Source organism: Daldinia loculata (assembly GCF_022478755.1).
Source record: "Daldinia loculata strain CBS 113971 unplaced genomic scaffold F4817scaffold_94, whole genome shotgun sequence".
NCBI lineage: Eukaryota > Fungi > Ascomycota > Sordariomycetes > Xylariales > Hypoxylaceae > Daldinia > Daldinia loculata.
Window position 1 is genome coordinate 97,358 of NW_026054948.1, and position 9,054 is coordinate 106,411.

Below are 9,054 nucleotides of genomic sequence, written 5' to 3' on the forward strand. Positions count from 1 at the left end.
CAAACTATTTCATTATTGAAATAGGAGTCGTATACCTTGGTAAATACGTGGTTCGGCTGTGTGGTGCGTATTTATGCCACACAGCCGTATATTGCATGGGATTTGCAGGATCTCATGTTAGGTAGATATCAGGTACCCACCTGAAACTATTCCGATTCATCTCATCTCTTGGAGAAGACATCTATCTCAATTCTTTCCTGAGTTTGTCGCATATATAGTAATATACTTGTACGATAAATGCAGATGCCCATATTTGGAACAGAGTTACAATTCCAAGGACCATATGTTGAATGATCATATTCATATCGGCAACGACTAGTTCGCAATGAGGATCCCACCAAGTAGGGCTGGTGAGCTCCGGAATAATGGACATAGTCATAGCACACATGAAGCATCCGACAATGACAAATTCAAAGTCGTGCTAGACCAGCTCACTGTGCAGACTCGCCGCTTCATCGATGTGACTAGTGGTCTTACCCAAAATGTCGCCAATCTTACTGCCACACTCCGGGAGACACAGGATGCCCTCGCATCGATCAAGACCGAGCTTTCCTCGCTTAAGCTCGAGAACGAACAGCTACGAGGCGAACTGGGCGCCCTACGTCTTGAGAAAAACACTAGTAGTATTCCGCCGAAGATAGAAAACTTCCCGCTGATGAAGCTCCCGCCTAACGTCCGTAACAAGATCTGGCACCTAGCTGCAGGACCGAAGTTGATGGAGATATTCGAGATTCGCTGGCGGCGTCCTGTGCCTGATACGGAGCCACGCTCGATAGTTACGATGGATAAGAGGCGTATGAGGGTGTCACATGCCTGTCAAGAATCGAGGAGCCTCTTGTACCCCTCCCCACGATGCTCCGAGTGGCCTCATACCCCCGTACAGACGTATATGGACCCAGATCGCGACAGCGTCATGATTAACGGCAACTTCATGATCGGAATGAGCTTTGAGGATATCCTAGGGCATGTTCAACGACTCATCCTAACACCCGACCACGGCAGCTTTCAGATTATAGAAGAGATAGCTTCAAGTTACGGTCCGTGTTGGAACATGCAGCAGGTCAGCTTCGTGCTCGAGACTTGGAGTATTCCGGCCCAGGCGAGCGCCTTGATCTGCAAACGGTTATCTGCACGTATGCCAGTTGTCGTTGACCTAGATGATGATCAGGAGATGATTCGGACGATGAATCAAATCGTAGATGGACCTTGGCACAGCCAGCACCACAAGCGGGTAGATACGCTCTCTAGCTTCCACAAGCAATGCCATATAACACGAACAAAGAAATCGTATAACAGGATAACATCCTGTGGAAGCAGGTTATGCGATACTAGGAACTGGGAGGGTTTCTGTACTGCGTTCCGTACGGGTTGGTATGAGCAGAGTCATTGGTATAATCAAGATGTGCCAGATATAAAGAGAGTGGCGCTGTTGGTTGAAGGAGACGAAGGGACCCCTAAGATATCGCAGCACTTACCATGGCATCCGAAGAGCTCGTCTCATTACTGAGGCTATAAATATGTACATGGCTTTATTTTTACTATTCCGTACCTAGTCAGTATTGAAATCAGTAGCTGAGAACTGTGTCTACTCAAAAGTTGGATTTCCGAACTCATCCGGGAGTGGGTCGATCCGAGGCTGGATCCAGGAGTCACAGAATGGCCTCGTTGAATTAATCTTCCAATTTTACTTGAACGATCTCGCTACACTTGGTGAAATGTCGTTTATATGTCTTACTTTGCAATAGCTTCTACCAGTCATACTAAACCAAGTTGAGTCTCTATTGGCGATGAAAGTCATCATCGTTGGGGCTGATCTAAGCGGCCTTAGCACCGCCATCGCGCTCCGCAAATTTATCCCCGACAGTCAACCACTTGAGATCAAAATCTATGACAACATTAACCGGGCTACCGGCCAAGCTACAGAGCAAGCCATGCCGAAGTTCATCACTAGTCGGCTAAGCGCCGGGTTAGGGCTCCAAGCTAATGGACTTCGTGTCCTGGAAGACCTCAACCCGGCGCTGAGGCGGAGGGTTTACGCGGCTGGTTTCCCGTGTACGCGCTTCACGTAGCCAGGGTGATCGCGCGCCAAGGAAGAAGGCCTGTGGTTCAATTCGAAGACGGGTTGGCAGATGAGACAGCGGACCTTGTCGTTGGTATAGATGAGATCCGCAGCACCGTTCGTCACGACTTATTCGGTGACGATGAGAAACACCGTCCTCGATACGTGCAAGGCTAGAGCGTCTAGCCTATCCTTTTGCCTAACCGCGTACAGTGGTATCTGTGCAGTCGGAGGTGTACTCGATGTTCCACTACCAAAACACCTTCTCGATAACCCCGGTATGCTCTTCTTCATGGGCTCGGCGGGGGTGTTTGGCTATTCCAGACTTACCCAATCGGATGAAAACAAGCTCCTTTACTAGTCCGTTTACGAGACGGACCTGCCAGGTAAAGGCCTCAAGCTGAACCACGATCTGATGCTTCAGCAGCTCTGTGAACGCCACGGAAACTGGACGAACCCTCTCATCGGCCAGTGTCTAGAAAAAGCGAGTCTCGATAATATCTACCCCATCTTTGTCGTGCCAGATCTACCCTACTAGGGTCGTGACGGGTGCGTCCTCGTCCGCGACGCAGCCCATGCTTTGCCACCGAGGAGTGGTCAAGGCGCAAGCCAGGCCTTTGAGGACGGTGAGGCGCTGGCGCTCCTTCTAGCCGGTTACCTCGAGAAGGAACATGATCCGGACGATGCTACATAGGTATGGGACGTGCGAGACACGGTGAGTAAGTATTTGGCGTAGTAAGATTCCGGCCGGTTAGATAATATCGTACGTGTTCAAGGATGATATTTGCGATAGAGGTGACAGGTTGTACAATAGCACTGCGAGTACCAATAACTACATCGGATGGTTTCGCGTTTTCTGAAAACGGAGCCACGTAGATGAATTAAGAAGAATACGCGGAAACGAAGCTTGATTGACTAAAAAGTTGGCTGTGCAACAACAAAACTGCGGGAATATTCCGTAAGCTAGAGGTTGGCTTGGCTGCTTGGTTCAAGGTGGCTTAGTTGTTAGCGAATGAAGGAGTGACGTCATATAGGTACCTCTTACTTGATCTTACGCGCAAACATGACCTTTTTACCTTACGCACTCATGCATACAATACAAACTCACCGCTCAGCTCACTAACATAAGACTTAAGCTTTAAGCTCATCTTATATTTAAATTCTATTTAAATAACCTACTTCTCAGTACTACTTACCTCTATAAACCAACCGGTAGTATTATTTCTTCCGTGTACGGTAACGCAATTACACCTCGAATATGTCGCCATCGCAACCTAGTCCCCAATCGCCGAACGACCAGGCCGCGCAATCCAGTGGGCCGACGGCTCATCAGCCCGTCCAGACGATACAACCCGTCGCACTTCAAGCAATGGGTATGTCAAACAAATATTTACCATTGCCATTCAGTTATAGCATTGGAAAAGGCGAGAACTTATGAGATATGCATATTACTAACACTTAAAACAGATCCTCAGCGCCCTCAGCCCGAACAACCCGAATACGGAAACTTGCGCGGCGGAGAGCGTAGTTCGTGCTGTCCAGGCCGCTTCTGCTTCTGTATTCCCTGCCCGCTACCATGCGATTTCTGCATCATTTAAGCACATATTGTTTATTATGGTATCACTACGACTGTTATAGATGACTTGGTCGCGGGCGTTAGGTTGGCTTCCCTTTAGGCTCGGGTATGAATTGGAATAGAGTCGTGATGCCTTATTGGCTTAGGTTAGGGGTCCCGACAGAATAAAGATTATATTATTGTCACATATTCGGGAATTACGATCACCAGATATGATAGATCCTCTATAGTTATTATATATCTTCACCCTCCAGCGACGTTCATAGGCAAGTCTCACATAGTGGCCCAGCTGCTTATATTTAGCGCCGTTTTCCTTCAGATGCCTATCAGGTAGAGCTTGTTGAACTATCATATAATTACCTAGGCATCCTCACTCTTGTTAGTGTCCTCCGCTTCTTCGTATATTTCCCTGTCGCCACTTCAGACGACCCCGAAAAACGACGGTTAATAATATCTACAATATATAAAATTCCCAGTGTCTATTATGCAGGTATTCTACTTGGTTACATTCTATTAAAGTCGCAAGGATGGCTGCCAAATCACACTTACCTCCAATTCTATGCCTAACAGATAGCATTGGGAATACTAGACTAGCCAACCATCACACTCATCCATACACACACGATATTAAGGATAACAACAATGGCGATGATTAACATGTATATACTGGTTTCTCTTAATGAGCTCGCATCAATAGTTCTGTTCTAAGTTTCGTTGTCAACGTAATACTCGAGTTTGGGGCTACAATATGTTCATTGGTTATTGGTCCAGCTTATAGGCTTCAAGTTTTGTGCTCATCGACAGGCTCTATGGTACTCACGTTTCCACGTCATAATAACACAATAGGTGCCAGATACCAAATGCACCATCTTGACTACATGCAGCTCGGTTACAACTGTCTCCGACAGATATTGCGAAAGAAATTTCGTTGGTCTTATTATCGCGCGAGAAATCATTTGAGAGGGATAGCAATAATGTTAGAAATACAAGCTCAGCTTTAGCAATACCTACATCTAATTAATATAGACAGTCTAGAGGTAAAAGCATTCTGTTCTATGTGGTCCAGTTCGGTTCCTGTCTAAACACCTCCCATCATCTTCTCGTCATTTTCACGTCCGCCTTCACTCACGATGGGCATCTTCGAAGACGCGCGTGATGGAAACTTGGATCAGTACAAACTGGACCAGTATAAATCTTCCTCATTCGATATTAACGCTATAGATCCCGAGACAGGGCTGACTCTACTTGCTACGGCTTCCTTGAATGGTCGTACCGATGTTGTTAAGCTACTCCTACAGAATAATGCATCGGCATCTAAGCTCTCCCAAGGTGACCGCACCCCCGTGTGGTTCGCCGCGATGGGTTCTATGAAAAAGAAGGACCGCGCCGAGATCATCCGTCTACTCCATGCTCACGGTGCTGACATCAATAAGCCGTCTTCGGGGGATGCCAACTATACACCTCTGATGAAAGTTGTCGCCGAGTGGAAAGATGTCAATACTGTTCGCCAACTGATTAATCTCGGTGCGGATAAAACCTTGAAGAATTCTAATCGAGAGACGGCAGCTAGGATCGCCTTTGAGAAGAAAAAAGACGCTATGATTGATGCTCTTAATAGTAGCTCTCAGGGGCGTCCGACTCTCATGGACATCGTCTGGAAGATTCTTGCCTTCATCCTTCATTTAATAGTTTGGGTCTACATTGTTACATCAAGTGTATTGAAGGGCATTATTGAATCGGGCTATGAGTCTAGCGAGATGAAGGTCCTAAGTCATTCTAATGTTAGTATTACTACTCTGAATATCACCACACCTCGTGTTCTAGCTAATCCTCCACAGGAAGTCCAAGAAAGCAAGATAGCAGAGGAATATAAGAGCGACATTATCAACTTCATTTCAAGAAATCGCATGGATGGCTTCTTCAAGAATGACGATCCCTTTCTCAATACACTTGTCGAGAAGGCCGCCAAGATGAAAGCGAACCCCCCTGACTCGACGCTTAAGTCTGACAAAGATATCCGTGATCTTATAAAGGTGTCACTATACCAGCAGGTGATACTTTGCGGTAGGTGAACACACTATCTATAAGTTGACGCGGTAACACTTGAAGCTAATGTGCAGTTCCAGATGACAGTACTTCTATGTCCATAGGCAACCGTATCAAAGCCCAGCAACATCTAGTCAAGCGAATTACAAAGTTTGCCACATATATTATACCCGATGAAGATGGCGTCGAGTTGCGTTTCATCAATAGCTCCGTGTCTGGAAGCAGACTCCGCGAGGCAGAAGTTGAGACCATTATGACCAACATGCAACCAACTGGGGATACAGACATTGGGACGAACCTAATCGCGAAGATTCTTAAGCCGCTAGTATACGACAAGCTAGATAATAAGGAACTGAAACGTCCCTTACTAGTGTCAATAATTACCGATGGTTGCTCTGAGTCAGAGGCCTCAGATACGTTAAGAAATACAATCATAGGGTGTGGGAAGAATCTGATCAAGGCTGGCTATGAGCCTGAGGGTAAGTGCTATATATATATATATCACCTATTCTAACAGTAACTGTCGCTAACGTGCATTTATAAGCCGTGCTTTTCCAGGTTAGCCGAATCGGAAACTCCAAAGCCTCGAAGAAGTTCTTCGATGGCTTACGAAACGACAAGCGGCTGAAGAGAGTCCTCTACTGCTCCAGCGGTAATACGCAACCCGCATACACCCATTATGATTAAAAGCTAATATACTCGTGATAGATTGGCCAGATAAAGAATCTGGCGGCTTAAAGCAAGATGAGGTTCAACTTGAGGAATGGGTCTATGTTACCATTGTACCTCCTGATGAGTTATCAGTGGTTGTATAGTAGGTAGTTAAGCACTCTTAAGGCTTGGATTCTAGAGACTCCGACGGGATCCTATCACAGAAAATGACGGTGATGGGTAGATGCAAGTCTTTGAAGCTTGAAGTTGTGGTGTTCTACATGGAAAAAGCTCTCTATTCGGATTCATAAATGGAGGCATTAGCAGGCCAATGAACTAAATTGTAATTTCTTTTTGAGTGGATGTAAATAAAGCTTCTCTTAATAAAATAATTTCATCACTATGCATGAGAAGTGTCGTCTCGAAGAATTTAAACAAGTGATATTATATCAACTAGCATAGGACACGGTAATTTAGCTACTATTATAGTATTCGATGCATACGGAGTTACTGTTCCCATCAGGGCCTTTACCTATGTCCCCTTCACCCTATGGCGGAAAACGAGAAGAACATACAGAGTTCTATTATGAGTTAACGCGATTATTGTGTATTTTACACTTCAAGAACCTGGTTCAACCCAGAACGACTGCCTCAGAGCTTATTATTCACTTCGAATAGATCAGTAGGAATTTTTGCAGTCTCCGCATATACTACGAAGCGTGCGTTTGACTGAAATACGACGTTTATTAATGTCTTTGCCCACCCAACGGTATACCGATTCATCCGAACTTGTTTTGCCCCCACACTTCCTGCATCCCGAAGGAAAATTGGTAGTGATGGTTGAATGCTGGAGAAGCTTTATGATGTCCACAGCCAGCTCTGGAATACTTTCTAAGGTCGTTAGAAACCGGTTACACTTGGTGATTCGAAATCCGCTCATGACTATGAAGTCTTTGACTAAATCCCGAAAAAGTATATAGAAGGGCGATTCTGAGGCGTATGAAGCCTCGATCGCTCGGAATAAATACCCGATTTCTTCATCATTAAATACCTTTTGTAGATCTGTAGGTGTTCGAGGCAAATCTCGCAAACGCGCTGCCATCTCGTCCAGCTTAAGGTCGATTATTGATATGATCTTCTTCACTAAACTGCGGATTTGAAAGAAATCTGCTAGTTTAAAAAGGTCGCAAGGACGGGATTGGACTAGGTTCTGCGGAACTAGTTTGTCATCGTATGTTAGTTTAATTCAAAACTATAGCTTTAATAGGTGTATACCTTTTCCAGTGTATAAAAAATGAATAATGTGATTTATATCATCGGGGACCTGATCCTGAATGGTGATTTCACCCGTAGTAGCTTCCTGATAATCAACTATTAGCGTATTGAATGCTACAGCGTGGGATTTATGTTAGTTGCCCCAAGATATATTGTGATGGTGGGAGTGGTCTATTTTGGTCAAGGGCTGGCGACTTACCATAAAGGGACCATTGAACGCTTTATTAAAGTACGGGCATCTTGGGCAGATAATAGTTTTATGTAGTTGCCAGACCTGGTCTCCGCACTTCACCCTCACATCTGAAAACATCCCAGACTTTAATAGGCTGTCGCATCTAAGTTAGAATCGTAGTTAAGCGGGAATAGGGAATTTTCGGTTAGTAATTTAGACTTACTCCTCACCGGACTCGGAGAGCATAGCCTCGGATGATAGATAGTCTCGAATTGCAATTGATATGGCGAGGATGAAGAGTAATTGATACTAATTAACTGTGTATTGGTCTGTGAGTAGATGGGCTGGTATTGATTATGAGGTAGGATGTTGTGGACTGAGTCAAGTTGAAATATGTTTTGCTTTGATATTTAGACCTCTTGACTACTACATATAGTGTGACGCCGTATGTCACGAGGTAGAACCAAACAGCATGGAAACAACTTGGTTGTTCCACAAGGAACTCTAGCCTAACTACAGAAGTCTGTGACTTAGGTACCTAATATATACTGAACATGGCCTTTGTTCTAGATTTGTCATTTAGAATCCTAACACGGTAAGTGCTTAAATGTAGGTAAGTATGGTAAGGTTGTGATTTAGGTACTTTCCTTTGAATGGCTTAGAAATGTTGGTAGCTGCCTTAGATAAGTCTGTACTTGCGTAGTAACTGTTTTAGGTTCTATTTTCGCATTTTGAGGATGTTGGAATATGTGGGGCTAATAAATCAAGTGGCTGGTAATACGCCTTATACCTGTGGCTTATATATAATAAATATGTTTATTTAACCTTTTTAATAAATAAAATAATAATATAATATATATATATTTTATAATTTACGTTTAATTTTAATAAATTATAAACTTAAAAATTTATAATTTAAATTATATAAACGATTATTTAATTATTTAATAATTATTATATCATTTAAACATATTTAATTTAAGTTATTACGACTTTTATTACGCAATTAAATAAAAAACGGTTTTATTTTTTTAAAATTTTTTTTTTAATATATAAAAAAATAAACTATTAAAGTTAATAACATTAAAATTATAATAATAAAAAATTTTTAATTTTTTTATATAATTTTTTTTATTATTAATATTAATAAAATTATTTATAAAATACCTTTAAATTAAAACGTTTAATAAATTAATAATAATATTAAAATTTACTTTATTTTAATAAATATATATTATAATTATATTAAAACTTTTAATATAATATTAAAATTAA

The 9,054-nt window shown here is 42.9% G+C and overlaps 5 protein-coding genes across 5 annotated transcripts; 4 read left to right on the forward strand and 1 right to left on the reverse strand.

Annotated features, from left to right (window-relative positions):
• The first annotated feature begins 147 nt into the window (after positions 1-147).
• F4817DRAFT_353442 (uncharacterized protein) lies at positions 148-1,705 on the forward strand. The gene has a single exon (XM_049305375.1). It carries the CDS (start codon positions 326-328, stop codon positions 1,505-1,507), a length of 1,182 nt encoding a protein of 393 aa, XP_049154011.1. The 5' UTR covers positions 148-325; the 3' UTR covers positions 1,508-1,705.
• F4817DRAFT_307730 (uncharacterized protein) lies at positions 1,648-2,129 on the forward strand. The gene has a single exon (XM_049299872.1). The coding sequence runs from the start codon at positions 1,788-1,790 to the stop codon at positions 2,067-2,069; it is 282 nt and encodes a 93-aa protein (XP_049154012.1). The 5' UTR covers positions 1,648-1,787; the 3' UTR covers positions 2,070-2,129.
• A 995-nt stretch (positions 2,130-3,124) lies between these two features.
• On the forward strand, positions 3,125-3,717 carry F4817DRAFT_307737 (uncharacterized protein). Its single transcript, XM_049299873.1, has 2 exons — positions 3,125-3,432; positions 3,527-3,717. The coding sequence occupies exons 1-2, from the start codon at positions 3,318-3,320 to the stop codon at positions 3,655-3,657; spliced, it is 246 nt and encodes an 81-aa protein (XP_049154013.1). The 5' UTR covers positions 3,125-3,317; the 3' UTR covers positions 3,658-3,717.
• An 867-nt stretch (positions 3,718-4,584) lies between these two features.
• On the forward strand, positions 4,585-6,737 carry F4817DRAFT_353445 (ankyrin). Its single transcript, XM_049305376.1, has 5 exons — positions 4,585-5,416; positions 5,474-5,699; positions 5,762-6,160; positions 6,226-6,333; positions 6,390-6,737. The coding sequence occupies exons 1-5, from the start codon at positions 4,766-4,768 to the stop codon at positions 6,494-6,496; spliced, it is 1,491 nt and encodes a 496-aa protein (XP_049154014.1). The 5' UTR covers positions 4,585-4,765; the 3' UTR covers positions 6,497-6,737.
• Positions 6,738-6,939: 202 nt separating this feature from the next.
• Positions 6,940-8,217, reverse strand: F4817DRAFT_353447 (POZ domain-containing protein). The gene is made up of 4 exons (XM_049305377.1): positions 8,003-8,217; positions 7,807-7,933; positions 7,608-7,692; positions 6,940-7,550 (listed from the first exon to the last, which is right to left on the reverse strand). Exons 1-4 carry the CDS (start codon positions 8,023-8,025, stop codon positions 7,012-7,014), a joined length of 774 nt encoding a protein of 257 aa, XP_049154015.1. The 5' UTR covers positions 8,026-8,217; the 3' UTR covers positions 6,940-7,011.
• Between the last annotated feature and the right edge of the window lie 837 nt (positions 8,218-9,054).

What these genes read in the sequence shown, in the direction of transcription:
- F4817DRAFT_353442 (XM_049305375.1), top strand. Translation starts at nt 326, where the DNA reads ATGAGGATCCCACCAAGTAGGGCTGGTGAGCTCCGGAATAATGGACAT.
- F4817DRAFT_307737 (XM_049299873.1), top strand. Translation starts at nt 3,318, where the DNA reads ATGTCGCCATCGCAACCTAGTCCCCAATCGCCGAACGACCAGGCCGCG. An exon ending in CGTCGCACTTCAAGCAATGG is followed by an intron (nt 3,433 to 3,526) that starts GTATGTCAAACA and finishes CACTTAAAACAG; the next exon opens with ATCCTCAGCGCCCTCAGCCC.
- F4817DRAFT_353445 (XM_049305376.1), top strand. Translation starts at nt 4,766, where the DNA reads ATGGGCATCTTCGAAGACGCGCGTGATGGAAACTTGGATCAGTACAAA. An exon ending in GGCTGGCTATGAGCCTGAGG is followed by an intron (nt 6,161 to 6,225) that starts GTAAGTGCTATA and finishes TGCATTTATAAG; the next exon opens with CCGTGCTTTTCCAGGTTAGC. An exon ending in AGTCCTCTACTGCTCCAGCG is followed by an intron (nt 6,334 to 6,389) that starts GTAATACGCAAC and finishes TACTCGTGATAG; the next exon opens with ATTGGCCAGATAAAGAATCT.
- F4817DRAFT_307730 (XM_049299872.1), top strand. Translation starts at nt 1,788, where the DNA reads ATGAAAGTCATCATCGTTGGGGCTGATCTAAGCGGCCTTAGCACCGCC.
- F4817DRAFT_353447 (XM_049305377.1), bottom strand. Translation starts at nt 8,025, where the DNA reads ATGCTCTCCGAGTCCGGTGAGGA. An exon ending in CTCTCCGAGTCCGGTGAGGA is followed by an intron (nt 7,934 to 8,002) that starts GTAAGTCTAAAT and finishes TAGATGCGACAG; the next exon opens with CCTATTAAAGTCTGGGATGT. An exon ending in TTTTTTATACACTGGAAAAG is followed by an intron (nt 7,551 to 7,607) that starts GTATACACCTAT and finishes ATGACAAACTAG; the next exon opens with TTCCGCAGAACCTAGTCCAA.